Source organism: Equus caballus, chromosome 10 (assembly GCF_041296265.1).
Source record: "Equus caballus isolate H_3958 breed thoroughbred chromosome 10, TB-T2T, whole genome shotgun sequence".
In the NCBI taxonomy this organism is placed as follows: Eukaryota; Metazoa; Chordata; class Mammalia; order Perissodactyla; family Equidae; genus Equus; species Equus caballus.
The window spans coordinates 66,782,681-66,801,104 of NC_091693.1; the positions used below are offsets into that span (position 1 = coordinate 66,782,681).

The 18,424-nt window shown below is 38.6% G+C and overlaps 1 protein-coding gene across 2 annotated transcripts in view; it reads left to right on the forward strand.

Moving 5' to 3' along the window:
- FIG4 (FIG4 phosphoinositide 5-phosphatase) overlaps positions 1–18,424 on the forward strand; it is a 116,299-nt gene that overhangs the window by 2,736 nt on the left and 95,139 nt on the right. For both annotated transcript variants that reach the window (XM_001504014.7, XM_070225406.1), the window contains exons 2-3: positions 12,537–12,635; positions 13,896–14,019. In XM_001504014.7, coding sequence (XP_001504064.2) covers positions 12,537–12,635; positions 13,896–14,019 — 223 coding nt within the window. The remainder of the gene's footprint in view (positions 1–12,536; positions 12,636–13,895; positions 14,020–18,424) is intronic.

Sequence of the window (18,424 nt, forward strand, 5' to 3'; positions counted from 1 at the left end):
AAGAATAGCGAATGCTTATGGAAACTTCTAAGCCAGGTGCTGGTCAAAGCACTCTACATGTATATTATTATTTAATCCTCGTAAACCCTGTAAGAGGTAAATGGTGTTACTACTACTGTTATTATTCAGTGAAGAAAAAATTGAGGCAAAGAGAGGTTCGGACAGTGCTACTGGAAGTGTGGTCCAGTAACTGGACTGCGACAAATTGCATACAGAAGTCAGGAGTAAATGATTAGAAACTTTTTAGCAGTTTGACGGAGTAATTGTATTTCTGATGAATGGGATAATTTAGAACATTGGGTTTGTGGTTTGTATGTCTTTGGTTTTTTGTTTTTAGCTTTTTTATTATGGAAATTTCAAGCAATTACAAAGTAAACAGAATATATAATAAATCATATATCCATCACCAGGTCCAAATTACCAACATTCTGTCATCCTTTATTATCTATAACTTGTTCCACTCCCTACCCACCACTTATTATCTTATAAGGTTCTTTTTAATAATTTACGTAAATTGAAATGCACAAATCTAAGCTGTAGAATTTAGACGGATGCACGTGTCTTAACCATACCCCTGTCTTGCCCCAGAAAGTTCCCTTGTGTCTCTGTCCAGTCAACTGCCCCATGTCCGTTCCTGGCAACTAGTGTTTTTTTTTTTTTTACCTTTGATTAGATACTCCCGTTCAGGAATTTCATACGAATGGAATTGGACAGTACGTACTCTCTTGAGTCCAGCTTCTTTTGCTCAGCCTAATGTTTTTGAGGTTCGTCCGTATTGTCGTGTGTTTCAGTAGTTTGTTTCTCTTTATTACTGAGTGCTAGTCCATTGTATACATATTCCAGTTTGTTTACTCATTTTTTCCCCTTTGATTTAGACTGTCTCCGCATTTAGTCTGGTGTCAGTAAGCCAGCTGTGAACATTCTTGAACAAGTATATTTGTGGGCGTGTGTTTTCATTTCTCTTGGGTAAATACCTATGAATGAAATAGGCTAGTCCTAGGGTTGATGTTAGGTGGTTGTACCATTTTACACTCCCTTCAGCAAGGTAGGAAGATCTCCATTGGTCCACATCCTTGCTAGCATTTGATGTGGTCAGTCTTCTTAGTTTTAGTTATTCTGGTGGGTGTATAGTGGTATCTCGTGGTTTTAATTTGCATTCCCCGATGACTAATGATGTTGAGCATCTTTTCATGTGCTTATTGGCCATTTTTATATCTTCCTTTGTGAAGTATCTATTTAAGTCTTTTGCCCACTTTAAAAAGTTGGGCTGTTTCTCTTTTTATTATTGATTTGTAGGAGTTCTTTATATATTCTGGAATCAAATCTTTTGTGATATATGTTTTGTGAATATTTTCTTTCAGTCAGTGGCTTGCCTATTCATTTTCTTAATCATCTTTTTTCAGCTTTATTGAGATATAATTGGCAAAACTGTAAGATATTTAAATTTTACATGTGTTGATTTGATATATGTATACTTTGTGTTAATGATCTTTTGGTGAGAAGTTTTTAGTTTCAATAAAGTCTAATTTATTAGGTTTTTTTTGTGGTTATTGATTTCTATGTCCTATCTTAGAAATCTTTGCCTACTCCCAGAGCACAAAAATATTTTCCAATGTTTCCTCCAAAAGATTTACACTTTTAGTTTTTACATTTAGGGGTGTGTTTCATATTAAATTAATTTTGTGTATGGTGTGCTGTAAGGATTGTATTACTTATCTATTGTGGTGTAACCAATTACTCCAAAATTCAGTGGCTTTAAACAATAGACATTTAATATTCACACAGTTTCAGTAGCTCAGGAATCTGGGAGTGACTTAGCTAAATGCTTCTGGCTCAGGGTCTCATGAAGTTGCAGTCAAGAGATCAACTGGGCTATAGTCATCTGAAGGCTTGACTGGGCTGGAGGATTTACTTCCAAGATGGCTCACTCACATGATTGGTAAGTTGAGCTGGTTGTTGACAAGAGGCTTCACTTCCTCGCTTCATGGATGTTTTCATGAGTGTTCTTACACGGGAGCTGCATTTGTCCAGAGGGAGTGATCCAAGAGAAATAAGGATGAAGCTGTAATGTCTGTCGTGATCTAGCCTCAGAAGTCACACTCCATCATTTCTGTAATATCTTATTGGTTATGCAGGTCAGCCCTGTTCAGTGGGAGAGCACTGTACAGGAGTATGAATACTAAGAGGCAAGAATTGGTAAGAGTTCTTGGAGGCTGGCAACCACAGGGATTGAGGTTTACTTTTTTCCATACATCAATTGTCCAGCCTCATTTGTTGAAAAGATTATTCTTTCTTTATTGAATTTTTTTAGCACTCTTGTGAAAGATTAGTTGAATAATTGTGAGTATTTTGTTCCATTGATCAATTTATGGCATTACCACCTTGTCTTGATTATTATAGTTTTATAATATGTCTTGCAATCAGAAAATGTAAGTTTTCCAATTTTATTCTTTTCCAAAGTTGTTTTGGATATTCTGAATTCCGTGCATTTCCATATGAATGTTACAATCATCTTGTCGATTTCTTATAAAAATCCTGTTGGGATTGTGATTTGGATTTCATTGAATCTCTAGATGAATTTGGGGAGAACTGAATCATAATAATACAGAGTCTTTCAATCCATCTCTCCATTTATTAGGTCTTTGCTTTCTCTCAGCAATATGTTGTAGTTTTCAGTGTATAAATTTTATGTCTTTTAAAAAATCTATTCCTAAGTATTTTACAAGTTTTGATACTATTGTCAATAGAATTTTAAATTTGGTTTAACAATTTCTTGTTCTAGTGTATAGAAATTGAGTTGATTTTTATATATTAACCTTTTATCCTGAAACTTTGCTAAACTCACTGTGTTGAGAAGCCAAAGTTGATGTACTGAAGTGAGAATATGCGGGTTATGACCTACTGGATGCAGGGGCACAAGCCATCCACATGGGGTCAGCAGGTAGCTCCATCAGCATCTGAGCTCCCACTTTGGGGGAGTGAAATCCATGGGGTTGTTTTCACTGAAGGTGCAGTTTCAGTACACCCACACAAAGGAAGTAGAATCACAAGATTTGTTACAGACCCCAGGAGTGGGGTGAGGGAGTTGGGAGGGTAGTTTGGGGTCCGCAATGAGCTGGAGGAAGGGCATTCCTCTGTCCCGGGTCACAAGCGAACAGGAGACAGAGAGCAGGGTAGCAAGCGCCTATTACTTATAAGGTGGTTGGAGTGGAGGTCACTAACTTCTCAAGGGCTTAACTCTAAGCAGTTATTTTAAAAGGTGCCCTAGGAAAAGCAAAGTGGGAACTTATTCTAGGAATCCTAAGCTCAGGTACTTACGTAAATGACCAGATTCTGGGTTTGAGCAGGGTTATCATACTGTAAAATGTCTAGGCAGCAACTCAATATACTTGTTTTTCTCATTACATTTACTTATTAGTTCTAGTAGCTTTATTGTCATTTCCTTAGCATTTTCTGTGTGAATAATCATATCGTTTAGAAAGAGGAATGCTTCTTCCTTCCTAATCTGAATGCTTTTTTTTTTCCTTGCCTTATGGCACTGGCTAGGACCTCTAGTACAAAGTTGAGTAGAGGTGGTAAGAGCAGACATTTTCTTGGTTTGTTCCTGATCTTAGGGGGAAAGCATTCAGTCTTTCACCGTTAAGTGTAATGTGAGCTGCAGGTTTTCACAGATGCCCTTTATCAGGTTGAGGAAAATTTCTTTCTATTCCTAGTTTGGTGAGAGGTTTTCTTTTTTTTTTAAATTATGAATAGATGTCAGATTTTGTCAAATATTTTTTCTGCATCTGCATATGGCATTTCTTTTATTTGCTTAGTATAGTGGATTACATTAATTCATTTTCCAATGTTAAAAAAAACTTGAATTTTTGGGGTATGCTGTACTTGGTCATGCCATATTATTTTTCTATATGGCTAGATTCTATTTGCTAATATTTTGTTAAGGATTTTTACCTATGTTCGGGATATTGGTCTATCTTTTCTTGAACATCTTTGTCTGATTTTTATATCAGGGTAGCTCTGGCCTCATAATATGAGTTGAGAACTATTCCTTCTATTCTCTGGAAGTGGTTATATAAGATTGGTATTGTTTCTTTTTTTTAAATGTTTGCTAGTATTTACTACTGAAAGCATTTGGTCTTAGAGTTGCTCTGTGGGGCAAATTTTGATAATGAATCAGTTTCTGTAGCAGATATAGGGCTATGCAGATTTTCAGTGGGTCTTGAATCAATTTTGATAAATTGTGTTTTTCAAGACATTTGTCCATTTCATCGTAGTTGTTGAATTTCTTGGCATCAAGTTGTTCATAATATTCCCTTATTAACTTTTTGATGTCTGTCGAATTTGTCGTTAAACTCCCTCCTTCATTCCTGACATTGGTGTTTGTGTTCTCTCTCATTTTTTCTTGATCCATCTTGCTAGACATTTATCAATTTTATTACTTTTTTGAAAGAACCAACTTTTGACTGTTAATTTTCTCTCTTGTTTTCTATCTAATCAGTTTCTGCTCTCAGGTTTTTTATTTTCTTTCTCTTAGGGGTTTTGGATTAATCAGTTCATCTTCTTCCAACTTCATAAGGTAGTAATTTAGATCATTGACTTAATTTTTTTCTTTTATAATACAAAGCATTTATTTTTATTTATTTATTTTTGGTGAGGAAGATTGTCCCTGAGCTAACATCTGTGCCAGTCTTCCTCTATTTTGTATGTGGGACACCTCCGCAGCCTGGCTTGATGAGTGGTGTATGTGTAGGTCTGCACCCGGGATCCGAACCCACAAACCCCAAGCCTGCTGAAGCGGAGTGCACGAACTTAACCATTATGCCTCCAGGCCGGCCCCTATAATATAAAGCATTTAAAACTATAAATAGAAAAATAGTCAAAAGACTGTGCAAAAAGTATTAGAAGCCTGAACTACAGATAAAACAGTACATTTTTATATGCAAAAAGATTTTATAAATCAGTCTGAAAAATAAAATATCTGGCAAAAAAGGATAAGGACATGAATAGGTAATTTGCCAAAAAAGAAGTATGAATATTGAAAGATATTCAACTTGTGAATAATTAAAGCAATAAAATGAAAATAGAATCCCATTTGTCACCTGTCAGAATGGCAAAGATTGGAAAGATTGACCGAAGTCATTGTTGGTGGGAGTGTATTAATTGGTTATCAAGGAGTTAGGGGACACGTTAAGGAACAAAAGAGACAGTGGGCAAGATGGGCTGTCTCTTTTCCTGAGCCTTCATTTGGAAGGATAATTGGGTAGAATTGTCCAGGTTGTCATGATTACCTGTGTTTAGAGGTGGATTTTGAGGGCTATTTGAGAGGAGAGGGAGGTAGGTTGGTAGATAGCATGCACGAGAGGTAGTTCTGGCCTTTTAGAGGGTCTGCTCCTTGCCACGCTTACCTATTCTCTCTGGTGCCCAGCACCTTCATGCTGCCCTTTGGCTCCTGTGATGATGCCCTGGCCCTTACCTGTCCTGAGACCCGGGCCTGCAGATTAACAGAGCCCAGGTGTACCCCTAATGCTCATAGAGCCCAGTGCAACTAGCAGTTGCCCACAGGAGGTTTAGCAACCTGAAGTTATCCCGGAAGAAACTGCAGCTTACCTTAGACGACTTCCAATGTATAGCCCTTGCTTAATATATGATGCCCCAGGCATCTTGCCATTGCAATAAGTGACCGTTTCATAACAAAGAAATGGATGCGTAGCGGTTGACTTTAAAATTGGTAGCTGCACAGAACTGTGGCAGAGTTTTGTGTTTGCGTGTGTGTTTCATGGGGGCAAAGTTGTTACTCTTCCTAGCTCAAAATTGTCAGTATGTATGTATGTGTGTGTTTGTTTATTAAATTCCTGCCTCATTCCAAAAGGATTCAGGGAAGCTTCTCCCTCCTCCCCACACTGTCACACAGTAGAATAAGTAAGAACCACTCATGAGGGTGCAGCTGACTTAATTGGCCTTGATATTAGCCTTGATTTGTGAAATTAGGGGATGGGAGAGAACAATATAGGATGTGGTTGGCTAAGGGATTGGAGCAGGAAACCAAAGGATATAAAGTGAGAGAGAGAAGCATAGTGGGTATAGCCGGTTGGAGGTGACGAAGTTTCCACTTGTTTTAGAGGGGATTTGAAGCTTCCACATCCGTAAGTCCCTGCAGCTGTAAAGTGTGAACTTGGAGACATCTTTTGACTTTCAGAGGCTCCTTCCCCTTTCTGGACTGCGTCCCTGACTGTGGGATTGCTGGAATAAGGGCGGTGGCAGGCCTGCAATACTGTTAGATTGTGAGCAGTGACTTCCTGGTGATCTTTAAAAAGAATGCCTTTATTCTGAAAGTTCAAGTGAAGTTTACTGTTAATTGAAGCTGTCAGACAACCTAAAATTTCTCTTTCAAGAAAGCTGATTTTCTTCCCTCAGATGAAAAGCGAGTGATTAATTAGCCTGCCGTTATAAAAGGAGATGATAATGTTAGTAGATACTGAATTTCCTGCTAAATGGATTAACTATTGTATTCCATTTGGAGTTCATGTATATATTTTAGAAACACATTCATCTTTATACTAAGTCACCGCTGTAAAAGCTACATATTGAAATTTTAAGCTTTGTCTTAACAGTAATAAGTATCACTTTTAGAAGAGACACAGCTCAGATCATCTGCTATCTTAATGGGCATTTTAATGTAGCTTTTTTTTGGTATCCCAATTCTCCACTCCAATTCCTACCAAACCCCCACCCCTAGCTTGTCTACAAACACACAAAGAGACGTTTTCCCCAGCAGTGTTGATTCGTACGCACCTGCACGTACATATGTATTCAGACGGTCCAGCTGATGTGTGTCAGATTCATGGAAGTCCTATACACTCCAGTTACTGCTCCCTTTCCTTCTCTGTTGCTTTTGGGCATTTTATTTGCCTCCTTGTTCGCCTTCACCATTTGAACTTCAGACTGCCAGTACTGGAGATGAGCTTTCCTTCTTCCTCCAATCTGTAGTTCTTACTAAGAGCTTACAATGGGTTTAATCCCAATTTTCCCAGATATGTAAATCTCCTCTCGGCACATTCATACATGTTAGGTATTCTTATTGGTTTCATCTTCTTGAAGCAATGGCCCAAATCTGTACTGGTTGCCCCCAAGGCCTGCAGCACAGCTGCCATCCTGGAATCTCCCTTCACCGTCATCCTCGAGCCTCTCTCGTGACGATTTTCTTATTTTCTCAGTTCCTGTATCTTCCTCTTTCTTGATTTATGTCCTCATTTTGGTGAGAGTACCTCCTCCAATTGCTTCATGAGGAACGGTTCATGGGCAGTAATTGTTTTGGGCCCATGCATGTCTGAAAATGTCCTTATCCCACCTTCACGTTTGATTGACAGATTTGATACTGAGTTAAAGCTTGAAATGAATTTTCCCTTAGACTTTTGAAGGCATCCTGTCCCTGTCTTCCAGGGTTGCTGTTGAGAACTTCTAATGTTACTCTGTTTTTGATCTTTACTTTGTAGCCTGTTTTTAAAGTTTTATTCTCTTTAGAAGCTTGTGCTATCTTCTTTTTATCTTCAATTTTCTGAAATTTTGTACTCCTGCCTCCAGAGATAAGCAATACCACAAATTTACACGCCTTTTGGAGGTTCTTTGGTGTAAACTGAATTGCTTCTTGACTTCCCCACTGCCAGCTTAGGATTCAGCTTTCTTGGGCATGCTTTTCAGTCTCAGGTGATTTTTTTGCTGCTCTCTCCTTTGCTGTTCCTTTTGCCCTTAGGACTTATGTCTAAAAAAATGAACATGAAAACTTTACCATAGTTTTAGGAAGGTGTTTGGGAGGAACAGAGGTGTTCATTCGGCTCTCTTCACTCTTCAGACAGCACTGCTGTGGATTTCACCTCCGCCCCATCCCTGAGACTGCCCACGGAAAGGCCACTCAAGCTCCTCTTGTCACATCCCCTGGGCTTTCTCTGTCCTCGTCTTACTTGACCTCCCAGCAGCATTTGCTGTGGATGTGACTGCTCCCTCCTTTTCCAAGTCATCTCCTCTCTTTGCTTTGATGGCTCCGTGCTGTTCTGGAGCTGGCCATTCCTCAGTCTTCTCAGCTGGTTCCTTCTCTATACCCAGCCTCTAAGTAACTTCATTTAGAGTACCTCAGGCCAGTTTTTTTCTGGCTCTGTCTCTATCTTCAGTCTCCCTCATAGTTTTAATCCAGCTCCACGACTTTAAATGCCATTTATGTGCTGATGATGCCCTCTGAGATCTCTCCTCTCAGGTCCAGACTCCAAAGTCCCCACTTAATCTCTTTGGGCGTGTTGTAAACAGAACTCTTGGTTTCTCTCAAACTTGCTGTTGCTCCAATTGTCCCTACATCAGTGACTGGCACCACCACCTCGCTAGTTGCTCAAACAAAAGTAGTTGGATTGATTACTCCCTTTTCCAGTCCAATCCATCAGCAAGTTCTAGCTCCAAAATATATCTGCAATTTATCTCTGACCTCAGATGTCTAGCCCTGTGCCTGGCACATATCAGACATTCACTAGTAAATGATCAAATGAATGATGTCAATAGAAAACCAGGAAAATTGGTGTAAAAAGATGTGGCTGCCTCAAAAATGTTGAAGTCGTGAAAGACAAAGGCAGGGGACTTTTCTGGATCAAAAGATATTAAAAAAAAAAAAAGAAGAAGAAGAAGACATGGTAACTAAATGCAATACATGATCCTTGATTGGATTCCAGTTTTTAAAAAGCCAGTCATACGGGATGTTATAGGGACACAGGGAAATTTGCATATGGATTGTATATAGATAATATTGTATCAATGGTCTTATGATTATGTGGGACAATGTCCTTTTTATTAGGAAAATATAAGTTGAGATTTCTAGGGATGATGTGTTATGTATGATACCTGCAACTTGTTTTCAAATGGGTCAGGAAAGAGAAAGCTTATATCAAAAGGGATGGAGAAAACAAGTGTAGCAAAATGTTAACGGTGAATCTAGGTAAAGGACACGTGGGTTTTCATTATACTATTCTGTTAATCTTACTGTCGGTTTGAAAATTTTTCAAAATAAAAAATTAGAAAAAAACCAGCAGGGGAGAAGAATTTAAAGAAAAGATATTTCAGGGCAAATGTTGAGGTCCATTTTGAAGCATAATAGTAAATGTAACAAAGTCCAAGGATGTGCATAGTTATAGAGTTAATTTATTTATAGGAAGGAAATGAAACAAAGTAGAAACAAGGTCTTTGTGGAAAAGTTACCTTTTAAAAAACCTGGCGTGAAAGTCGGTGGTCAGCTGCCCACCAGAGGGCAGTGCTGGGGAGTGATTTTGTCGTTTGGTTTTCTTTCCCACCTAACTGGCTCCACATGAGGTCGCTCTTCTCTGCGCAAAACATTTTTAGGATCCTAGACCACTTGAGAAGAGAGAGCATGTGGATAGTTGTACTGCTTCCCGTTTCTCCCCGGCTCAGATCTGCTTCTAAGCTCTGTGGCTTTTCGCTTTTGGCTCCTCTACTTCATGGGGTTTTTGGAAGCGTCTGGATAAGGGAGCTGTCGATCCGCCCTCCTATGTGTGTGCTCCAAAGGCCAGTCATGCATTTGCCCACTGGCCTCTCTGGAACTCTGTCTTTTTATTACAAACTGCCAAATCATAGTCCTATTGCAATTAATCTTTAGCTTTCTTAGGATCTATTAAAATTCCAGGAATTTCATTCTGGGATTTTGCCTCCCTTAAAGTTGTAATGTACTTCCTTACTGAGTCATTGACTTAAAGGGGCTGACTTCACCTTCTGTGTGCTTACCCAAAAAAGAGGGGTTAGCATAAACGTTGCAGAAAGTTAACCCCGCAATTTAAATGATTCGTCTGCGATAGGTGGCGGTTCTTTCTCCTAACATTTACCCAATGCCTGTGGAACCAGCTTGTGCTACAAGACTAGAATTAACAACCACAGAGGTTAGGAAGTTAGCCCCCAGCATCCTGAGGTGCTTATAATTAGGTAAAGGGGGCAGACATGCCCCAAACAAATTTAGACAAGGTCCTCAGAAGTAAGTGCTAAATTTAGAAATAAACAAAAGTGGTTGCAGGGAGGGGCAGGTGATGAGAGAGGATTGTTGCAGGTGGAGACGGTGAGTATTACTTGTTCTATCTTGGCTCAGTACATGGAGTCCTGTTCAGAGGTCCTTCAAGGGCAGACTCAGCATCAAGACCACACGAGCCTCTCTGGATAGCTTGCTCTGACCCTCCCCAAATGAGTTAAAGGCCCTTCCTGTGTTAACTTCCTGTGTTAACTGCCCTTTGCATCCAGTTCCTACCTCTATTACAGCGTGCTATTCATGGTTGTTAATTCGCATGCTTTTCTCTCCTGGGGACAAAGACTGAGACTGATTACTAATAGATTTGTGCATTCTCCCATTCTGGTTCCATTCTGGACCTGCACATGTTTTTCTTCCTCTGGGGTACTCTTTTTTTCCTCCATTTTTCTGTCTTTTTCTTAAATACAATGGCATAGACTCACTGACATCTTAAAAAGTAAAGGAGAAAAAAGGAGCTAACACTCACTGAGTGCCTTCTTTGTGTTGAGCAGCATTCACTGCATTAGGTGTTTGTGAGCATAGGTGTTTTTCTCGCATAATCTTGTTCCTCTGACAAACACATCAAGCCTCTTCCCACTTCAGGCCCCTGCACTTGCTGTTTCCTCTCCTGGGAACTGTTTTTCCTCCAGACCTCGAGAAGGTGGCTCCCTGTTCTGCTGACAAGCACGTACAGTTTAGAAACCATTCTTCTGAAGTTAACTTTATTAGGTTGGTTCCCCTCTCCTCTCAGTGTGGGTAGGGTCTCAGAGACAGGATCCTTAGCTGAAGCCAAGGAGAGAATCTTTTGACTCCCTCCCTCTCAATCCACCTCCCCTTCCAGCTGCTCCTCCAGTGCCTCAAGACAATGGATGTCTCAAGTTAGTTTACTAATTTTTATTAAAATTGCTTTATTTCCACTTCATTATAATTGGTAGTGTCCTCCAGACTTGATCCGTCTTAGGCGATGAGGGATTCAGTTTTTTGATTAGCGTTCCTCTGACGACTGGTCTAACGCATCATCTTTTAACATGTAGTTATATTCTTTGTAGCCTGGAAGTCTAGATCAGACCTTTATAACCAGATATATACTCAATAATAAAAAACCTCATCTATTTCTACAGATTTAGCATTAAAACAAATAACCAAGTGCTCATTTTCTGATATCCAGTAAAATCTTACTTTTAACAATCTTACCCATCCTTTAAGGCTCAGTTCAAATCCTGAGTGCTCTGACATTCTCTGCTTCTATAGTACCCATGTTAATCTTGCCTGCTCTGAATTCCTGTGGTCTACATACTTCAGTCTGGCCATTAATCTAGAGAATCTTATTTGTTATTTAATTGCTTTATATAGCTATGTCTTATCTGACTGATGAGATAAGTTGCCAATCGATTGTGGCAATGTCTTCTTAATTTCTGGAATGTTGAAAAAGTGCTACTTTAAAGGATATTTTTGAAGCAAAATATCCTTAAATAATTTATTTTTCCTAATGGAGTTTTACTTATGTTCTTAAATGCAATTTAAAAATCACTTATCTTGAGGCCAACCCTGTGGCATAGTGGTTAAATTCGGCATGCTCCACTTTGGCAGCCTGGCTTTGGGGGTTCGGATCCTGGGTGTGGACCTACCCACTTGTCAGCCATGCTGTAGCAGTGACCCACATATAAAGTGGAGGAAGATTGGCACAGATGTTAGCTCAGGCCTAATCTTCCTCAGCAAAAAACAAAAACAAAAACAAAAACAAAAACAAGAACAACAAAAATCATTTATCCTATTTAGGTTTTCTTAAAAGCATTTTCTTTAAATATTACTTTTCTTTAAATATTATTATTTTTCTACATTTTTATTATTTACTTTATTCTCAGTATTCATTTAAGAAGACTAACACTTTCAGGTATAATGCTGCAAGGAAGTGTTTCAGAAAAGAAAGAATATTAATTATTTCCTGTGGCTTATCTGTAAAAAGCCATTTGGGAAAGTATACTCATTTTAATCTTTTATAGGACTTTGAGGTGGATTTTTATAGTTGCTATATTAAAGACATTTTCAGTCTTCTGTAAAGAATTTGTAAAGATATCTTTGATAAAATATCAATATTTTAATAGCTGTAATTGTCTGAGCATTCCTAATTGTGTCTTGAGCTGTCTAATTCTACCAGAGCTGCTGTATCCTGCCTGAGTTCAAACATCAGTCTCCAATCAGTTAGGTTAATCTCTATATAATATAATTAAATTCATCTGACCTGGTTACTGGGTATGTTCAGATACCAGACTGATGTTTATCATGACACCACTAAGAATATTTCAATTTTAAAATTGACCTTTTGGAATCAGCCTTTCTTTAATCAGCCAGTTATATTTAACAGAAATATTTCTTTTAAAAAAGTAACCTGACTTTATGAATGTATTTAATTTCAAAAACTGAAGTGGTTATGAAATGTGTATAAGGCAAAATGCCTTAAAGAACTAGTGACATTTCTTTTTATTTATAGAGATACTTTCTGGTTGGGAGCAATCATGCAGAAACGAAATATCGTGTTTTGAAAATTGATAGAACAGAGCCCAAGGATTTGGTCATCATTGATGATAGGGTAAGTATTTCGCAAGCCTGAATATATACAGAAACTTTTGTACTTGTTTAAAAAATATGAAATACCCTTATAGCTTCTAGTAATATATAATTTTTTTATCATTTATCTAAAAATTACAATTATTTTTGTTGGTTGGCCAGACTTTGAATCTCTAATCTGGTTTCTACAAGCTACTGATGTTGAAGAGTATGCCAGAATTACACTTGGTCCTTCATTTTGATTCGTTTGACAAAACAAACTCTTTCGATAAAGTAACAAATATATTTTCTTAAAGAGGTGACATTTTAAGGATTCAATATAACTCTCGCTGTTGCATCTACTGAAGACGTTATTTCTTACTATGCTTTAATATGAAGCTTCTTGAAGTCAGGGAGGACCTCTGTATTCCAGACTTTTAATTACGCTGCTAAAACTCAGTTCTGGGTGATCTTCTGATGACTTGCTGTGCACTTGAGAAATGCTGAGCTCTTCTTATCCAGAAGTTATATTATCCAAAGTCAGGAATACAGAGACTTCGTTCAGATGGCACAGAAACATGAGGCTGTTAGTCAAAAATGAAATTGAACAGTTAATTTTAACTTTTTCAAACAAGACAACCTAACTTACCGTTTGTATTGAAGTTCCTGTCTGTGAATATTTTTGAATCCATGTAGATTCCTGGGTTCTCAAATGTGTTAGTAGCTACAGTCTGGAACCCATTTTCACTAACTTCTTTGGAAAACTATTTTCTATGTTATAATAATTTTAGATAAATTGTATATTGTGGTTTCCTGTACTCCTGATGCCATTGTCTCCCCTCCCCCATCCCACACCCTGTCACTATCTGGGAGTTTTTATTAATAAAATGTAACTATTCTTGGCTTTATTTGGGAGTATGAGTGGTTAATCAGAGATTCCTTTGAGAAACTAAGAAAAGCTATGGGCCGCATAAAAATATGCATATGTATATACAATCAAAACTGCATGTAGTTTTAAGAAGTCACATATTTCTTGAAATTTGTTTGTAGATCCTTTAAATCGATGGTTCAGAAGATAAAGTTTTGACACAACTTTTTAGTATGGCAACATGTGATCTAATAATCACCCTTCATTGCTAATAATAAAGAATTTGTTGGCTTTTTAAAATTGTAGCTTATTATATACTTCTTTATGAAATAGCTAGTGATTTTCGTAGGCAACTTTTAATTTCCGGGGATAAATGATAAATAATCAATCTCCAGAGTAAGCACAACCTTACAGATTAAATTTGCTTATTTCCAGCATGTGTATACTCAACAAGAAGTGAGAGAGCTCCTTGGCCGCCTGGATCTAGGAAATAGAACCAAGATGGGACAGAAAGGATCCTCCGGGTTATTTCGAGCTGTTTCAGCTTTTGGTGTTGTAGGTAAGAAATGTACCTCTCTCTTACTACCTCTTTTTTTCCTACATAGAACACACAAAGATAGTGTGCAGGGCTATATAGCTTTATAATTATGACCTGTCATCTGTGGCTTTGGTTGTTTAAAGCTTCATTATCCATCAGTCAGGTATCAGCCTTTCTATTATCGCACTTGCTGTGTCCTCAGCACTGTGCTCAGTTTTATATAGGATGCGAACAAACATGGAAATGGTTTTGACCTTTAAGGAGTCTGCTGTCTGGCTTGTTGAGGAATGAAAAAGTAAAAATTTGATTGGGCTGTAAACATCTGGGATTTATCAGCTGGAAAAACAGATACAGGTAAAACCAGGTTTAAAATTAACTGCAATTTCTCCCAAGGACATGTGCAGCTGCAAAGTGTCATAACCCCCTTCTTTGAATGACTACTGCTTGCTTAGTCACCCAGAAACTTTCTTCTCTAAAATGACAATCAGAAACTTTGCTGTTTGAAATTATGTCAGTAAGAGAAAACATCCCTCTCTTGCCTGAACAACCTAAGTTGCTTTGACACAGAGAAGCAGCCTCGGTTTACAACTCAGATGCAGAGCTTCAGATGCGGGGTTTCTGGACACAGCAGTCCACAGCTGTGCTACCTCTGTTGTTTTCAAGGAAACGGAACCCTGAGTTGACCTCACAGTCCAGACTTGATGTTGATCGCTTTACATAGAGTCCTGCTTTGGTTTGAGCCTCTTCATTTAAATTTTACCTGAACTCCACCCTTCTCCCAAATCCTGTAATAACTCCTTTGCTTTATTTATTCACAAACAAATATAGAAATGGTTCTGGCCTTTAAGGAGTCAGCTGTCTGGCCTGTGGGGCATTTGTGAGATGCCCACAGTTCCTCTGGTGTGCGTTGTCCCTCACTGCAGTGGGTCAATAAACCTGCTTTGCCGTACCATGGATTTGTCCCTGAGAGTCTTAGGATGATTGGCCTAGGATGGGGGACAAAAACCAACACACGTGAAACAGCTCCAAGATTGTAATTAAGAGCCAAGCTGTGTAGTAAAAGGCACCTGGTATTGGAGATTCCTTAAGAGGTAGATTACTTGGACCTGGAGTGGCCAGGTTTCTCCAGATTTCCTGGAGAAGCCGAGACCCTGGCTGGACCCTGAAGGAGGTACACGATTGGCTGGATGTGAGGAGAGAACTCCAGTGCAGATGACAGCAGAGGCAGAAGCATGAAGAAGCTCATGGGTCTTGGAATGTTAGCAGGTAGCTGGGTGAGGCCAGATTGCTTGGGGCCTTGGACGCCAAGCAGAGGGCAATTTTATCTCAGCTTCTCTTTTGGCAGAGCCTTTCTTCGAGTCTTTTTTTTTTTAACACTTACAAAATTATCTCTGAGCTTCTTAAACCTGCTGGACTGTATGCACTATTGGATGAGTGATTGCTATCTATAGATCTTAACAAAATTAATATAGACTTGACTATACTGTATAGTTTTAAATTCTTATGTCAGGTTTTCTGAGTAGCACTTTCTATTTTGTGACTCTATATTTATTGAAATTTATAGTGTTCTGCCATATTTGAAGTTCGTTTTTTTCACTGTGCTCTTGTAGCTCTTCATATGTGACCCCATTAGGTCCATTTTGTGTCTTAGGGGGCTGCAAGGAAGGCTAAGAGTGGAGGGTATTGTTAGTTTCTTCTCCTTAGGACTGGCCCCTTTTCTCTACCTTCTGCTCAGTCTTGACAAGCCCCTTGAGGTTACATGTTTAATGGATAAATTTTTGTGGCTGTGTGCATGTCTGTGTATGTCATATGAGTTCATATGTTTAAATTCCATGAATTCTATGTATGTTAAATTCCACTTTAGGTGTTGCTTATATTTTAAATAAAAGGAAAAAAAACCCTGGAACTGAGATGTGTCTTAAATGTAATAGGCTTAATTTAAATATTAGTTACTTAATTGGTTAAACTTCTTCCTTTAAATGTTGATACTTTATTAAGCTTTTTTAGTGGAAATTTCCCAAGGTGCACATAATTGTGAATGCCTCATTAGCCAGGGTTTATTATCCAAAACTGAACCGTCCTTGATGATTAAGTATAACAAAGTGAAGATCAGTTATTGAACTGTGTTTAAGATTAGCTGCCTGCGGGTGTTCTGGAGTTATATTGGGGAGTTCTCCTTTCCATTAAATGGCCCCTAGACTGCTGTACTGCTTTGTTTTTATGGTACTTTCATCATTCGTCATTGTTCTTGGCATTTTTGCTTTTAGCAACATTCCTTGCCATGTTTTAAATCTATTGATAACTAAGCTTATAAACCAGTTTTATTTTAATCAATTGATACCCAAGTTTGCAACCAGACATTTATTTTATACACAAGTATTAGCTAATAAACTTTGCATGAGAGCTGAAGGTGTCTCCGTGTTACTCTTAGAGGTACCCTTCTTAGCTTTGTGGTAGCTATTTCTCTTGCAATTAAAGCCCTCTTGGGTTTGAGACTGTCCTTGGATGGTGAAGTCACTGAAAGACTGACCTACTAGCAAAGTGACACAATAATGTACTAAGTGAGCATTTATTATTTTTGCAGAAATGCATTTTATGTATTCTGATTCAACCATGTAAATAAAGCTTAGAATCAGTGAAGAGTAAAAGGGAGTTAGTGAAAGTCTACGATTTGTCTAGTACTGTCTTAGAAATAATGAGGGATACTGAAATAGCAGAACACAAAATACTTATCTTTGAAAAAGATATAATCTGGTTGTCAAAATAATATGTATGTGAAATGTCTAAAATGTCTTCTGTGACTACAATATTTTCTCTTATTAACTTTTTCAGCGTGTTTAATTTGTATTTTTGCTGGAATATTTTGAACTGTTATCATGGTTAATTTAGTTCACAATCCAAAGAATCTCAAGTAGTGCTTTTCAACTATCTGTAGTAAAGGACCAGATTTTTTCCACCAATATGTCACAGACCAACACGACCTTACTGTGCATAACTTGTCTTCAGGTTGGACCGCATGTGTCTCATCACACAAATTCAGTAATATCTAAACTAGTCTATGCCTGTTCAAGGCAAGTTCATTGATCATGCACTCAGATATTAGGGCAATCTCAAATTGGTCTAAAGTTTCTAAATCCTTACTTTCAATTTGTTTACTTGTCTTTTCATGGGCTGGTACTGAAACCTCATGGACCATCGCTGGTCCCTAGACATTGATGGATCCAGTCTTATAGCTGCCTTGCCCGTCTCTGACCTGCTCCATTGTTATATGACGGCCAGCAGTGGTTTGAGAAACCACTGGATGGGATCTTGAGCATCCCTCACAAAGCTGTGTTATCTGGTCCTGGGGTACATGAATGGAATCGGTGGGTGGTGGCATGTGCTCCTTACTACTGTCAGCTCTGTGACCATCGCAGCCCCTTGGGATACATAGCCTCAGGTCTGTGTCCTTTTTCTGCCTGTGTCATCTTCAGAGGATACTCTTAAGCTGCTAGTGCGTTGAAGGGGAGTGGGAGAATGAGTGTCATCGCAGCAGACTAAGTGGTGGACTTGGTTGGTATTTAAAGCAACACCCTTAGAAACAAATTGCAGATCCAAGATAATAATGAAAACAACAGCGACGTGTGAGCCTCAGACTAGTAGGGGAGCAGTAGATTTGGTGTTAGAGAGTCACTTTGGTTCCAGAGAGCTCTATTGTGCAGAGGCCCCGGGTACCGTGTGGAGGTTTTTCATACTTCTCTGCCAGAGCGCTGTTCTCCCTGAAGGCTTTCAACATAGTGACCAGCTGACATGCTGACCACCCAAACAGGATGTTGTATTCTTCCCTGTTGGTGGGCTGGTGGGCTCTCCTCCAGCCACCAGAACTCCACACCATTCCATTCTCTCCTACTGTCCTTCTTTATGTGGTTTGCTTGGTGTCTGTCTCAAATGACATAGCCTTCTCTCCTTGGAGAGAGAGAAATCACTTTTGCATGACGACTGTCATCTAAGCTTCTGGGAAGTACTCAGTGAGATTGGTCTGGGATCAGAAGTGCATCGAATGAAGATGAAAAAGCTTGTTCTGGTTTTCAGTGTGTTAAAGTGATGAGTTGGCTGCCTCTTGGCAGAGGTCTGTGCCAGACTGAAGCCTTTTGGCTGTATTTGACAGGAAGTTTTTAAAAAGAGAGTGACATATCCAACTGGGTAGTAAGAAGGAAGAAGAAAATCTACTGTATACTATGCTGAAGGCCTTTGTGCTAGTGGAAAAGAGTATCTTTTGTGCAGCATATTTATTTTCCTTTATTAAAATTATGAAAGGAAATGTAGAATGATATAAATAATCTAGAGCTAAAAGCATAAAATTAAAATTCAATTGGAATGTAGGCTGAGAGAAATTACAGAGAAACTTTTTTGTATAAAAAATAAATGTGTAGCAAGAGTAAAAGGG